Below are 16,800 nucleotides of genomic sequence, written 5' to 3' on the forward strand. Positions count from 1 at the left end.
ATGTATCAGTAGCCTCACTGTTGGAACTAACAGTTTTCTCACGGGAAGTGCCAAGCTTCTTCCCTAGGATGAAACATCCTGAGGGTTTTTTGGCTCCCTTGAGGGGCTTAGGGAAAATAGTCACTATAAATTTATTGGTTATAGGGGACATGGAGATGAAGGGTTAAAAAGACTGCCTTGTAGTACCTAATCCTCGATTTTAAAATATAAATAGTGTAGAATAAACCCTATCCCTGTATTAACTGCCGTTTAAAACAAAAATGGTATGATTTCCTATGTTAGTATTAAAATAAGAGAAAAATGGATATTATGGTATCTGATTAAATTTTATCTTGCTTGTCAGATTAGATGTAATAAACCTACAGGCCTACAAATCACAAGTAATTGGAAAGGGCATAAAGGTCTTGAATAATTTGAAAAATAATCTTATTAATAAATAAACTTATTCATTAGGTGGTTGGGTAAATCTAGGCATTTAAACTGGAATTCAAGAAGGCAAGCCACAGAGACTCTGGACTCAAGTCTTATTTATGTTAGGCAGTGAGTTTGACGTTTATAACATTAGAATCTAGGGCACTGATAGAGTTTGTATGGATAAAGAATGAAAAGTTATTACATAAGGTTGCCTTGGTTACTCCTTGAACTGTTCAGAGAAGCACTGACTGCTTCAGGTGAGGAAAATGGATAGAGTCGATATACTATGAAAACACAAAAATAAAATTATTATATTCCTAAGTAAAAAGGCTTCTCCTAAATAAAGTGATTTTGGGGGTTAAATACTAACAGTAAAACATTTCCTGTTACTTAAAAATTGTGACACTAAAGATCTTAGTTGAAAGTACTTCTGATGATTTACTCTTGGGTGAAATTCATTAAATTTAATACCCAATTGCACAGCTATTTTGTGTTTAATTTCAGTACACATATTAAAAAAAACCCTACCACAGTTTTTATAAGTTGGGAGATAATTCCAAAGCAAATGAGTAAAAGCAATTTACTAAAAAAATGTACAAAACATGCATTTTGCTCTATTGTGAATTTTTAAAAGAAAACTATGTTTTGAAATCATTTGTCAACTATGATTTGCAGTATAAACTGATCTGAATCTTTCATAGTTCATTTATGGGCATGAGCCATGTGATTTACATAATGAGACTAGAAAATCTTTAGAGAGGGATGTAAGGAGAAAAGAAAAGCTTAAGGTTTTAAATTATAGTTGAATTCGTTTAAATATCAATATATCAATTAGATTGAAAATAGGCTAAAGAACAATAGAGAAGTCATTTTTTAAATTTCAAAATAATATATTTGGGATAATACAGATCCAGTTGAAAAATATTTAAGATTAAATTTCCACATTTAAAAAGAGACCAAATCTATAACTGTAAACTAGAGCACTTAGTCATGATGACCATATAATTCAACAAAACATTTTACATACAGAAATTCTAAAATACATATTGAAACTATTTTCACATTTGCCTACTTTTGTTTTTTTCATTTAGTTTTTAAAAATCATACATGGTACTTTATGGAGTGACTGCAGGATAGACAGAGCAAAAGTACTGTGAATATAAATATGAGAATAAAATTCTGCTATCAACTAATGCTCTCTGTTACAGAGAAACATTATTTTAAAAGTGCTAATATCATCATCGCAAATAGTAGCAGAATACACTTAAATATTAGTCAAACCATTTGGCTGAAAATTTTTGCAGGACAGAAAGTATAATATTTTAATGATTTCAGGTCATTAGGAGGTTTTATATGTCAATATAAAGTTGATACTCTCACATCCTAATATATATGCATAAGTTAACTCTGGGTATATGTAAATACTCAGACTCTGGTTACTATGAAATAGTAGAAAGATGTTCTTATATTTCATTTGTTACATCAAAGATGCTCTTTAGACAAGGAACAGAAAGACAGCTGTTTACTAGAACTCTATTTAAAACGGATAATTTAACAGTGTGTGTGTGTGTGTGTATGCGTGTGTGCGTGTGTAAACAGTACTGAAAGGGGGATTCAAGAGTCTGCTAACTTTTTTTTTCTTTTTTAAGCCTTTTAAGTAATGATATAAGTAGAAACTAAGTTTCATCTCAAAGGAAAAACGGTGGGTCTCATACCCATGCTTTAGGTTTAAAATCTTTCTTAAAAGCCTAAATTTACTAAAAGGCTTCCTAAAAGTATGCATTTGTTTTTACTGTCAATTTGATATTCAACTGGAAGAATCAAAAATAGCTATTCATCCAAAGGTATACTTTCAAAATTTCTACAAGGAATTACATTAAATCAAACCAAACTACAATTTGGGGACATCAAACTTAGTAGGAGAGCAGGTAGTATGAAAATTTACCCTCCCTTTCATCTGCATCACACGAAGTCTCTATGTATTAGCAACTTTGTAACTTACTAAGTCGCTAACACTTAGTAAGTCTTGTAACTGACTAATTTCTTTATACTTAAGGATATTTATAACCTGCCATAATGGTTTCATTTAATATAAAGTTGCAGTACTGAAATTCGGTCATAGTAGTGGATGTCAAGATTCCTACTGAATTGGAAGGAATGGTTTGCATTTAAGATTAACTGTGTTTATAAATATTGGGGGGTTTTCGGTTTGTTTCTTAACAACCCCCCCCCAGCAAAAGACTTAAAGCTCTCAAAAAGAAAAGCTTTTGAATAAATCAAAATGAGAATGCTGAGATTTTAATATTAAAAAATCTCCTAATTTAAGTGTAACTTTTCAAAAGTATTCCACATTCTTTAAAAAACATAGCTATTTTAATAAAGCATTGTTTTTATCAAAACTTTATCCTATCTAAATTATGTAAAAAAATGCATATTATTAGTTAATTTTATAGTTTAAAGAAAGAAAATACATACTTAAGGCGTTTTTCTTCTAACAGCTCAAGGGCACACACAGCTCAGGCTAGTCACCTAAAACTTGGTCCTAAATCTAATTCATTCGAGCAGCAGATGAATCACTCATCCTAAGAGGCCTCCTTCAAATGCCAAATTCTCCTTGAAGCCTTCTGAATATTCCAGCAGACATTAGCTTTCCTTTCTGTGTATTCCTATAGCCTTTTGAGTTTCTCTCTCTCATAATCCTCACTTCAACATGCCCTGTGGGCTGGTTTATTCTTTACAGGTCTCTTTCCTCTTCTAAACTTTCCTATGCTCCTCTGGATTGGAGCTGAATGCCATCCATCTCTGTGTTGCAGCAGGAGATTACACACAGTAGGCACTCAGCGTTTGCTGAGCGAGGGGCGAACACGGCATGGAGATGAACACTGGGTCCCCAACAACTGTGTGGGTTTGTTTCCCAAAGTTTAAAGAATACTTACTTTTAACCATTAATAAACGTCACAAGTAAATTGTCTGATTTAAATAACCACCGAGAAATAATACATTTGGAGCAGGGGGCTCCTAAGAATGGTTAAAAGAAATAGAAATAAGTAAATAAAGGAGGAGACATTTTGTCTTTTTCTTTCTCCCTCCCTCTCTCCCTTCCTTCCTCCCTCCCTCCCTCTCTCCCTGCCTTCCTCCCTCCCTCCCTCTCTCCCTTCCTTCCTCCCTCCCTCTTTCCCTTCCTTCCTCCCTCCCTTCCTTTCTGTTTTGTCAAAATGTCCCTCAGTCATTGTAACCTGTTAAGAAGTCTAAAAGTAGTTAAAATTTCACATATTAAACCATGTAGATTTGGTTAGAGGAAAAAAAAAGGCTCTCAGAGATTTCCTAAAATAATGAGTTAACAGTGCAAATACTGGATTGTTTGATGAGAATCTTACCACGTGCTTTTCTTTCCCCCTTAAAAGAAAAACTTTAAAACACTCTCCAGTTTTAATGCAAACAGAAGATAAATATTTACGAAGGAAAACAAATTCCACAGCATTCCATACAGATTTCCAAACAGTCTGATGATTCACAACAGGCATCCATGATGCCACAATCCATGTCACAAGGGCAGTTACAGTCATCTCCCATTTCATCTCCGCAGCAACAGCAGCAGGCTTCAGAGGTGCAGATGCCACACGAAGCTTGTCCCAGGACAATATTGCAGAGGGTCAGGAATTCACAGAACAGGCAGGCCAGGATACAGTGGACACAGCAATCTTCATTTTCAGTTGGGAGGAGGCCACGTAGTCAGAAAAAGGAGGAACACAAAATATATAAATCATCAATATACTGAATAATAAGAATTGATGAAAATAATTGAGTGATCCAGAACCTAATGACATGCAGTCCTAGTAGTCGTTTGTGGGCTGGAAGCATAAAAAGAAACAAGTTAAATTCTAGATAAGCAATCTTTAGAAGTAGATACTGGATCTGGAAAAAAAAAAAAAAGATTGTACTTGTGTATATGTGTGTGTGCATGTGGGTTAGAGTATTACTCACACACGGTGCACTGGTCCTGCACTTTTCTATGCTTCTCATCCATCTTCGCTATCTACTGCTCTCTGCTAAATGACTCCATGACATTATAGTCCTTCAGAAAATAGAAATTGCTTTTCCACTTCCTGTGTGGCAAAGTACTTTACATTTCTATTATTTCCCGAGACATCTCTAGTGATGCCTCTCTAAACAATAAATTTCATGAACTGATATAAAAAAGTGAGAAATCAAATGGATTACAATCTACTAAATTTAGTACACCATGTTCTAAACTTCTTTCCTGTAGAATTTTGGGGCAAGTAAGTAAAAGGAACAACTGAAGAAAATTTCTATTTCTGGAGGACTTAAACACATGCAGTAAAAATAATTTAAGACCAATGTTATAAGACATTTGTCTATTTTCAGAAATATTTGTGAATTTTTAGCAGGATTATTTCTGGGTTTGTATTTGTGTTCCTTTCCTTCTTTTTCTTTTCTTTTTAAAATTTCATACAATGCAAGCTTTAATGAGGGGATTCTGCTTCCAACAACAACAACAACAGTACAGAACAATCCCTACCCGCATCCCACTGTCACATGACTTGTGTATTTCTGTATTCGGCTTTACGACTGAGTGCCTTTGATGGAGTTTCATCAAATTGTGTATTCCGTCATAAACTCCCCAACTCCTTGAACATTGCCGTTTCTCTGTAGTCTCTAACTTTGTAGAGAGTCTGTAACTTTGTAAAAGGGGGAAGTGTGGGAAATACATACTCTACATTGCCAGATGGCAAAAAGGGGAGAGAGTCAGAAAAAACTCAAAAAGGAAAACTCCAGAGTTGGCTGCAGAAATAAAGTCTAGGAGTTCTCTGGTGGCCTAGTGGTTAGGATTCCCGGCTTTCAATGCCGTGGTCCGGGTTCAATCCCTGGTCAGGGAACTGAGATCCCGTAAGACATGTGGTGTGGGGGAAAAAAAAAAAAAAAGCTAAAAAACACACCAACGTTTCCTCCCAATCTTCTCAGTGCCAAGCCCACTCTCATGTAAAATTGTCTATGGAGCAATTGGAAAAAGATCACAGAACTGTAAGACTGTGAGCTTCTCTCCATCTTCCCCTAATGTGTTTAGTGGTACAGTAGTCCTCCTTTATTACTGGGGGATACATTCCAAGACCCCCAGTGGATGCATGAAATCACGGATAATACTGAGCTCTATATATTACTATTTATTTCCCATGTATACACACCAATGATGAAGTTTAACTTATAAATTAGGCAAAGAGATTAACAATATTAACTGCTAGTAAAAGAGAACAATCATAACAATATTCTGTAATAAAATTTATGTGAATGTAGAGTCTCTCTTGAAATATCTTGTACAAATTTAATGCTTTTTCTATCTTAACTACAAACTTATTAGGTACTGTGGCCATAAGTTTTTACAGTTTGAGGTACGACAGCAAAATTATCACAAATTTCTTTCTCCTTCTTCACAATTTCATGGATAAAAGAGGCATTCTTACCGTAGACTTTAGCAACCTCAGCATATAATTGTTTTTCTTTCCTTACTGAGAACTTTCACCTTTTCACTTAAAGAATTACTTTACAGCATCTCTTTGGCATACCTGAGTTGCCAGCATCACTACTCTCGTGCTTTGGAGCCATTATTATGTAAAATAAAAATTACTTGAACACAAGCACTGCAGTATTGCGACAGTCGGTCTGATAACCAAGAGGGCTGCTAAGTGACGGTCAGGTGAAACATGCTGGACAAAGGGATAATTCATGTTTCGCGTGGGACGGAGTGGGAAGGCATGAGATTTCATCATGCTACTCAGGGCGACATGCAATTTAAAACTTATGAATTGTTTATTTCTAAAGTATTCCATTTAATACTTTGGTATTGCAATTGACTGTGGGAAAATGAAACCATGGAAAGCAAAACCACAGATAAGTGGGGATTACTATATCCAATCATATTAGGAGAACAGTAAGATCAACTTCATGGATCCAAGTCCACAGCCTTGGAAAGTTCTTTGTTTCTAGAGAGTCTATAGTTTCCCTCTTTCTACATTCTTTCTATAAATTTTTATCCTAATATCTTATATGTACCTGTTCAGTAGAGTTTTTCCAGGATTATGTTATCGCGATTTGTAAAATATCTGAAATGTTATAAAGAGCTAGCTTTATTATTATTATTCCTATTAAGAAACTAGTGTTTAACTGGAAAGCAGCCCAGTTCTATTCAGTATGCCTTCAAACAAATCTCCATATTAACTAATTCTAAGGACACTTCTAACCTTAACTTTGTATTCTACTGTGGAATGCTTATATTTCAAGACTAAGAGGAGGAATCCACAAAAACTCACTTGATACCGAAAAACATTAAGTATAGTTATTGAGCATTAGATTCTTTATGTGTTAATCATAAAATATACATTGAACTGTATGTAGTGAATCTATCAATCTTAAAGGGGAAAGAATGGCCTTCCCACCCAGCCTTAGAAATAGAGGGTAATGATACCTTTGAAGCCTCCTTTGGTCCCTTCCTAAATCATCTTCCTCTTCCCGTGCTTTTCATTGTACTTTATACAACAGTCAATGTGTAAATATCCCTACATAATCTATCAGAAAGGAAACGGTACCATATAAATTCCCATAAGTAGCATTTTTCCTCAGTATTATGTGTTTCAGACTTATCCTTCTTGATTCATGTAGCTAAAGTTCACTTGTTTTCTAGATGTACAGTATTCCATTGATTTAATACACTGTAATTTATTTATTCATCCTACTTAGGAATATTTTGGTCATTTCCAGTGTTGTGCTATTCCAAACAGTAATGTTTGAAACAGTTTTGTGCAGGTCTCCTAGAGTACACATGCCAAATAACTAGCAGTAGAATTGTTGGGCCACAGGATACGCATATGTTTAATCAAGTTAGGTGATACCACATTTGCTTTCAAAGTGATTGCTGCAAAATGGATTCCCACCAACCAAGTATGGGAATGCTCGTTGTTCCACATCTTCACCAATCTATGAAACTGGCGTATTTTCATATATGCCAATTCATTGAGTGTGAAATGGCATCTCATGGTGGTTTTATTTTGCATTTACTTGTTTACTAATAAGTTTGAACATCTTATCATGTTTTTGGCCATTCACGTTTCACCTTTGAAACAGGTGTTCATGTATTCCCCTCACTTTTCTATTGAACTGCCTTTTTCTCTTACTGATTTGTAGAAGTTCTTGATATAGTCAAGACATCAGTCTTTTGTCAAGTATGATTGTCCTCTCTCAGTATGTGGCTTTTTGTAGTTAAAAGAGATAAGATACAGATGAGTTATCGTTTAGACCTTGAGAGTTTGAACTGATGAAGAGAAATTCAAATCTTGTTTTTAGCTGAAGATATGGGATAATAAGGCTGAGGAAGTAAAGTGGCAGATAGCCAAGTTTGGCAAATGAGTCAGTGAAAAGGAGAGGAGGCATTAACAAGATTCAGTGGCAGAATGAGATAAAAAGTTTTAGCGTTTGATTCAAAACAAGGGAGTCCAGCCATTCCCATATACAGAAACGGAGGGGAAAACAATAAGTAATCAGGAGGGAGGGACTGAATGTAACGTGTGAAATCAGCTGCCCTCAGGATGACGAGGAATGGGAGTGACATTCCCAACTAAACAACTCATTGGTGCTCATAGAACATATTCATTTGGGAATCAAAGTCCCTTCCAGGGGCTTCCCTGGTGGCGCAGTGTTTGAGAGTCCGCCTGCCGATGCAGGGGACAGCGGTTCGTGCCCCGGTCCGGGAAGATCCCACATGCCGCGGAGCGGCTGGGCCCGTGAGCCATGGCCACTGAGCTTGCGCGTCCAGAGCCTGTGCTCCGCAACGGGAGAGGCCACAACAGTGAGAGGCCCGCATACCGCAAAAAAAAAAAAAAAAGTCCCTTCCAGATCTTAGACAATAATGATGGTTGTTACACAAAAATCCGAAGCCCTAAGCCAAGAATAGAATCTCTCCAAACTCCTACCTTTAGCCAACAAGATCTACAAAGTAACTGAAGTCTGTTAAACTTTGCATTTTTAGTAAACAAGGAACATGAAAAAATAAATTCTTAGCGCAAGCAGATCGAACACTCGTTTTCTAGACTGTCTTCAACAACATAGTGTAATTTCTCGTTTTTTGAATTTTATTTTATTTATTTTTTATACAGCAAGTTTTCATTATCTGTTTTATACATATTAGGGTATATATGTCAATCCCAGTCTCCCAATTCATCCCACTCTCCACCCCACCCCCATCCCCCAGCTTTCCCCCCTTGGTGATAGGTTTGTTCTCTACATCCGTGTCTCTATCTCTGCCTTGCAAACCGGTTCATCTGTACCATTTTTCTAGATTCCACATGTATGCGTTAATATACGATATTTGTTTTTCTCTTTCTCACTTACTTCACTCTGTATGACAGTCTCTAGGTCCATCCACGTCTCTACAGATGACCCAACTTCATTCCTTTTTATGGCTGAGTGATATTCCACTGTATATATGTACCACATCTTCTTTATCCATTCGCCCGTCAATGGGCATTTAGGTTGCTTCCATGACCTGGCTATTGTAAATAGTGCTGCAATGAACATTGGGGTACATGTGTCTTTTTGAATTATGGTTTTCTCTGGGTATATGCCCAGTAGTGGGATTGCTGGGTCATATAGTGTAATTTGTACAATAGATACAAGCGGTGGTTTTACAGAGAATAAGAAGCCTGGCATTAATGAAGAAAAAAGCATTTATTAATTAAGAATGTGTAATCTTAGCAGAAGAGATATTTTCATCACTCTTTCACTTTTTTTTAACTATTTAAGAAACTTGGCAATTCTGTTGAATTCTAGTTTAAGCTCTTTACAAATACTAATTCATTTGATTCAAATAACATCCCTAAGAAGCAGTAATGGTATTATCCCCATTTTACCACAGACAGATTACAGAAAACTTAGGAAATCTTCTCAAAGTCACAGAGTCAGGAAGTAGTAGGCAGGGTCAGAACCCACACAACCTGCCTGTGTAATCCATGGTCTAATCCAGTGTGTTATGCTGCCAATACAGGGATGGGTCACTTCTAACAGCTCATCTTCCTGGCGGGAAGAAGATCAGTTATAAATCCAACTGATTTCTGCTGATTTGTCTTGCTGATCTGTTTTCAGCCCCGACTCACATTTCCTTTCTAAAGATGATTCTGAATTTTAGTTTTAATGAAGACTTGATAGTAAGTATTATCCTTCCACACGTTAAGAGCAGAGTTGATGAGTTGGAGAACTCGTAAACTTCCAGTTACATTGTTGAAACAGACGTAAGACGTAGGCAGCCAAGAGAGAGACGATGTGTCAATCAAAAGAAATCTAAATTTAAAAATTAAGGTTCATATTTATATGAACAGAAGCACTGTAGAGATTATATAGGAACTCTACTGGTAAAATATACGGTTATGACAGAGTTCTCAAAAGAATAAGCCCTTCATGTAAATACTAAAACTTACAAAAATAGTCATCCTCTTAAAACATAGGTCCTACATAATTCACTAGACAAGCACTTTGGGCTGCTCTGAAAAATCAAATCTATGAATAGGGCACGTAAAGAAGCCACAAACCAAAATTCATTTTAGAGATTAAAGTGATATTAAGCAAGGTGCATTTACAGAAACATCTACCAGAAACACATTCATTTTCTGTAGTTTATAAGTAGAGAAATACTTAAGACATGACAACAAAAAAAGAAACCAAAAAATGAATCCCTAAATTCTATCAAATCAATTTAATAATCTGGTTTGTATTCCTTTCCAAAAGCATTTTTCTTTTCAGTTGTGTTCTAGAAAGAGTAGTTTGATTGTGATTAGGGTAAGGAAAAGGTTAAAATAAACTAAGAAGAAACAGCTGTTACAGTTTCTGTCACTGCCACCCCTCCCACCCCCAGGGGGATGGAGAATCATAAAAGGCATTATGTTGTTGGTTTTATTTGAAGCAAAGGAGAGGATCATAAGAATTAACAAACTAAGAAGACCTAAATGGAGAAACAAACTTTAAAAGAGACGAGTCCTCTGCATCCATGTAGTTCACTGTCAGAAATAATTGTTTTTCCTGCTGTTCTTGTGGTTTTTCGTTTTCATGGTTTTATTCGGTCATATTTGCAGTTTTTTGCCAAAAGTGTTTAACCTTTGAGAAGCCAACTAGGTTCTGGGAAGAATGCCTGTTCCAAACTAGGCCCAAAAGAATTGCACAATTCAGTGTATTACTGAGAGGAGAACTCAGCACAAGACTGACAGCTACTGTAAATTTAGGAAAACAGAGAAACATACCAGCAGCCAAGGAGCTAAAAAGATAGCATAAAAGGAAATCTTTAGCACAACATTTGACTCTTAAAAAAACTGTTATGAATTACTTGCAGACACAAACCCAAACAAAATCTCTGAGTCCTCTGAAAGGTCATCAGTGTTAAATCCATGCAGCTGGCATATCTGGCAAGTGTCTAGCTTCCCAACACCCTGAAGGTAACAACTGAAACTTACTTAAACAGCATCTTTGATGACTGGTGAAAATATCTGTGACTGATCTGAGGGCCTTTGTTCTCTTGAAATGAGATTGAAGACTTATTTTTATAAGAATACACGAATTTAATAATAAAATCCCAAATTGTTTTACCCAATCATAGGTGGCTCAAAATACTAGGCAAATGTGAGGAAAGCAGTTATAGTGAAAGGAACCCTGAGAACCGTCAGAAAACTCTTTGCACAGGAAACTCAGCTGTATTCTAAACAAGTCTATTTTTTTTAGTTTCCTTCTTTTAAGATGTGGTATGACAGGTGCTTTGAGTCTCTTGAAGCAAAGACACTGTACAGCAGAGTACAGGGAAGGGCAAAGAACAGTGAATTCTGAGAATAACCCACAACCCATTTTTAAGCGAAGGTAGATTTGTATGTGTCTTATCTTGACTGATCTCTAATAACATTTCCTGTGACTGAAAATGCTTGAAAATACTTTCTTAATCAGGTCCCCGTCATGTAGACTATATACTAAGAAACAGGGGTTCATTATTTTTTTCAACAGGTCAACAGTATGCCAAAGAGCAAATGCAGGTTAAAGCATGAACAGTCAGTTATGTGTAATTAGTAATTTGGGAAATTGTATTGCGATCAAACCTGACTCTAGCTTTATAATCAAAGCCACAGAGAACCCACAGGTGTCCCCATGTCTTTAGCTGCTAAGGCTCACATCCGCCCTGGGAGGGCACAGGGGGACTCACCATGCAGAGCAAGAGGCATTCCTCTTCCCAGATATTGCTTTGCTGCAACTGTTTCTCAATACAAAATCAAAAAGCAGGCTAAAAGTGGGTTTTGGTCATCCTGAATTGCAGCCAGGATGGCTAAGTCAGTATCTGGCCTCTGTGAAAAGCCAGCTGTGAGGGACGAGACACAGACATCTCCAGGGAGTTCTGCTCCTCAAGTGATCACGGGGGCAGGAAATATTTACTAAGACGGCACGGTAGCTTAGCTCCAAGTAGCTGCATGTCTCCAAGGCAGAGGACGCACAGCATTCTGGCCTACAGCCCTAGAATGACCTGCTGCTTGCATAAATTGGCCTGAAGTATGCCTCCCACACAGAGCCCTCTGGCACACTGCTGTCCCCTCGAGGCCATGCATCTTAGCCAAAACACAGTCAACATTTTCCTAGTAGGGAAGAAAGTGAGATAGGTCAGGAGGTAAAAGAAAGAGAGGAGCTACATTTTCCACTGCAGCACAAAGAGGACCACACTTACAGAAACTGAACAATAACCTTTACTATTATCTCTCCTCTCAATAAACTCAAAAGAACTGTAGAAAAAAACAGTACCTTTCTCCCACACCCCACAAAAGGACTCCTCAATCATATACCTAACACGTGTCCAAATCCTAGAATCCGTCCTCCTCCTGTGGGAAGTGCATTCATATTTTAAATTACAGTAAGTGGATAGCACAGATTTTTTTTGATTCTCTTATTTGTTTACCCTGCTGCCTCCTCTGTTGCTGATTCATTAAATATTCCAAACTCTCAAGAGAGATTTGATCCAGTAATTGTTGGTCATGACTTAACTATAGCACTGATTCAAGTATTCCTTTCTAAAGAGTCACACTTTATAAAGTCTAGGACGATAACATATATATCAGGTCACCTTTTGTTTCCCAGGAGCTTAACACACAAATCTGCCAGGGAGTAAACACTCAGTTAGTAGAGGTGTTTATTTAAAACACTTAAAATGCAAAGTTAGTATGTGGACAGAGAGGCAGGGAAAGAAGAGTGAAAAAATAGCAATGGTGCAAGTATTATGCATATGAGTTTACTGAATCCCTACAGTACTTTAAGATCACACATTTGATAGCTGGTAAGGATTAAAAGAGACAATGTATATAAAGTACTCAGTAAAGAATTCGTGTACATACTTATTAATATTACTGTGATAGCAACAGAGATAATGGCAAAATATTTATTCTAGAGAGGGTACAACTCTCTACCTTTCGATGTTTCATTCGCTCTGATTACCACAACAGAATAGGGCCATTCAATTTTAACCTAAGGAGGTTTATAAAAGGCTGTTCATAGTTCAAATACTTAAAAAGAGAGAATCAAGAAGGTCGTTCTAAGAGACAGAATCTGCAGAAGAGTGGAGCAGAAATCTGCCCAGAAAGATTTAGTCAATCTTATGTTTGGCTATGACAGGAGATTTAAAAATAATAATCATTTTCCATATTTAAACTATTATCCATTTATTTTCTCAGGAAGCTAGAAAGCAAAAACAGAGGAAAACCATACTTGAACCTACTCAATGGTAATTTTATTAAGTTGGCCAGTTGAAATATCTCTAATCCAAAAAGTTTAATTAATAGGAAGGTTGAATATAACTTTTGGATAACAAAATCTACTTTAGATCTTAAAAGCATTTTCCTAGAAAGAGTCACTGTATAAACAGTCTGCTAAAGTTGGTCGCAATACCATCTATGGTTAGGACAAAAAATAAGTAAATCCTCTAGGTTTAAGGAAAATATATATTTGTATAAAAATGATGTAAGAAATCTCTCCCAAAAGCTTAATATTTTCCTGTTTTCACGTTTGCAACTGTGTTTATTTAACAATTCGCCTTTCAATTTCATTGCTGATTCGTGCTTGTTTAAATATTGTGCAAGGTATATTATGAGGAAAATCAGCCTTTTTTTTTTTTTTTTTTTTTTTTAAAGCCATGTAGTACTTACTGCAGTTGGGTGCACGGGCTTCTCATTGCGGTGGCTTCTCTTGCTGCGGAGCACAGGCTCTACGCGCGTGGGCTTCAGTAGTTGTGGCTTGCGGGCTTAGTTGCTCTGTGGCATGTGGGATCCTCCTGGACCAGGGATCAAACCCATGTCCCCTGCATTGGCAGGTGGACTCCCAACCACTGAGCCACCAGGGAAGTCCCAACACTTCTTATTTCTTGTCTTTTTGACAGCAGCCATTCTAACAGGTGTGAGGTGATATCTCATTGTGGTTTTTTGAATCATATTGTTTGTTTCTTTGCTATTGAGCTATATGAATTCTTTATATATTTTGGATATTAATCCCAATTTGCATATACTTTCTCCCATTTAGTAGGCTGCCTTTTCATTTTGTCGATGGTTTCCTTTGCTTCGAATAAGCTTTTTAGTCTGAAGTAGTCTCACTTGTTTATTTTTTGCTTTAAAGGCAATGCCTTCGATTTTTGGATCAAATCTAAAAAATCATCACCAAGACCTATATCAAGGATCTTATTACTACCTATGTTTTCTGCTAGGAGTTTTATAGTTTCAGGTCTTACATTCAAGTCTTCAATCTATACTGATTTTTGTGTATGGTGTAAGACAGTGGTCCAGTCTCATTCTTTTGAATGTGGCTATCCAGTTTTCCCAGCATCATTTATAAAGTGTCTGTCCTTTCCCCATTGTATATTCTTGGCTCCTTTGCATAAATTAATTGACCAATATCCGTGGGCTTATTTCTGAGCTCTCTATTTTGTTCCATTGGTCAATGTGTCTGTTTGTTATGCCAATACCATACTGCTTTGATTACTACAGTTTTGTAATAGTCAAAATCAGAGCACATAATTTCTGAAGTTTTGTTCCTTTCTCAAGACTGCTTTGACTATTCTGGGTCTTTTGTAGTTCCATACAAATTTTAGGATTGTTTGTTCTATTTCTGTGAAAAATGCCATTGGAATTTTGATAGGGATTGCATTGAATCTGTATATTGCTTTCGAGGGTAGGGACGTTTTAATAATATTAATTCTTCCAATCCATGAGCACAAGTATTCTCCCATTTATTTATTTTCTTCAATTTCTTTCAACAATGTCTTATAGTGTTCAGTGTAGAGGTCTTTCATCTCCTTGGTTAAATTTATTCCTGGGTATTTTATTCATTTTGATGCAGTTATAAATGGGATTATTTTCTTAAGTTTGATAGTTTATTATTAGTGTATAGAAATGGAACAGATTTTTTTATACTAATATTGGATACGGCAACTTTACTGACTTCATTGATTAGATCTAACGGTTTTTGGAAGTGTCTTTACACGGTTTTCTACAAGATCATGTCATCTGCAAACAGAGACAGTTTTACTTCTTCTTTTTAAATTGGATGTCTACTTCTTTTTCTTGCCTAATTGCTCTGTCTAGGGCTTCCAGTACTATGCTGAATAAAAGTGGTGAGAACAGGCATCCTTGTTTTGTTCCTGATCCTAGAAGAAAATCTTTCAGCTTTTACTGTTGAGTATGTTAGCTGTGCGCATGTCATATATGGCCTTTATTATGTTGAGGTATGCTCCCTCTCTGCCCACTTTGAGGGTTTTTATCACAAATGGATGTTGCATTTTGTAAAATGCTTTTTCTACATCTGTTGAGATGATCATGATTTTTATCCTCCATTTTGTTAAGGTGGTGTATCACACTGACTGATTTGTGGATGTTGAACCATACTTGCATCCCTGGAATAAACACCAGTTGATCATGGTGTAAGATACTTTTAATGTATTGTTGAATTCAGTTAGCTGATATTTTGTTAAGGATTTTTGCATCTCTGTTCATCAAGGATATTGCCCAGTAATTTCTTTTCTTGTGGTGTCTTTGTTTATTTTTGGTATCAGAGTAATGCTGGCCTCACAAAAATTTGGAAGTTTTCCCTCCTCTTCTCGTTTTTGGAAGAGTTTCAGAAGGATTGGTATTAATTCTTCTTTAAAGGTTTGGCAGAATTCACCAATAAAGCTATCTGGTCCCGACTTTTGTTTATTAGAAGGTTTTGGGTTTTTTCGGGGTTTTTTTGCTTTGTTTTTTATTACTGATTCGATCTCCTTCTTAAAAATGGGTCTTTTTGGATTTCTATTTCTTCCTGATTCAATCTTAGTAGGTTGCGTATTTCTAGAAATGTATCCATTTCTTTTAAGTTGTCCAATTTGTTGGTGTATAATTGCTCATAGTAGTAGTCTCTTATGTTCCCTTGTATTTCTGTGGTATCAGTTATAATGTCCCCTCTTTCATTTCTGATTTTATTTGAGTCACCTCTCTTTTTCTTGGTGAGTCTAGCTAAAGGTTTAGCTAAAGGTCTATCAATTTTGTTTATCTATTTCACTTATTTCCACTCTGATTTTTGTTATTTCCTTCCTTCTACTAACTTAGGGCTTTGTTTGTTTTTCTTTTTCTAGTTCCTTGAGGTGTAAGTTAGACTGTTAGAGATTTTTCTTGTTTCTTGAGGTAGGCATTTATTACTGTAAATTTTCCACATAGAAGTGCTTTTGCTTTGTCCCATAAGTTTTGATATGTTGTATTTCCATTTCATTTGTCTCAAGGTATTTTATTTCTCTTTTGACTTCTTCTTTGACCCACTGGTATTTGATAGCATGTTGTCTAATCACTACACATTTGTGAATATTCCAGTTTTATATATACATATATATAGTTGATTTACAATGTTGTGTTCATTTCTTGTGTACAGCAAAGTGACTCAGTTATGCAAATGACATTTTTTCATGCTTTTCATTATGGTTTGTCACGGGATATTGAATATAGTTCCCTGTGCTCTACAGCGGGACCTTGTTGTGTATCCAACCTATATATAATAGTTTGCCTCTGCTAACCCCAAACTCCCATTCCTTCCCTCTCCTAACCCCCCCCCACCCCCACCCCTTGGCAACCACATGTCTGTTCTCTATGTCTGTCAGTCTGTTTTTGTTTCATAGATACATGTGGAATCAAGAGTATGACACAAATCAACATAAGTTATATAGTATCTGTCTTCCTCTTTCTGACTTACTTCACTTAGTATGATAACCTCTAGGTCCATCCATGTTGCTGCAAACGGCATTATTTCATTCCTTTTTTATGGCTGAGTAGTATTCCATTGTATATATGTACCGCA

The 16,800-nt window shown here is 36.3% G+C and overlaps 1 protein-coding gene across 2 annotated transcripts in view; it reads right to left on the reverse strand.

The window, feature by feature from the left end:
* Positions 1 to 3,623: 3,623 nt before the first annotated feature.
* The window catches only part of MDFIC (MyoD family inhibitor domain containing), a 98,641-nt gene continuing 85,464 nt past the window's right edge, over positions 3,624 to 16,800 (reverse strand). For both annotated transcript variants that reach the window (XM_032643344.1, XM_032643345.1), the window contains exon 5: positions 3,624 to 4,115. In XM_032643344.1, the coding sequence (XP_032499235.1) occupies positions 3,868 to 4,115 (248 nt within the window). In that variant the 3' untranslated portion in view covers positions 3,624 to 3,867. The remainder of the gene's footprint in view (positions 4,116 to 16,800) is intronic.

Source organism: Phocoena sinus, chromosome 9 (assembly GCF_008692025.1).
Source record: "Phocoena sinus isolate mPhoSin1 chromosome 9, mPhoSin1.pri, whole genome shotgun sequence".
Classification (NCBI taxonomy): Eukaryota; Metazoa; Chordata; class Mammalia; order Artiodactyla; family Phocoenidae; genus Phocoena; species Phocoena sinus.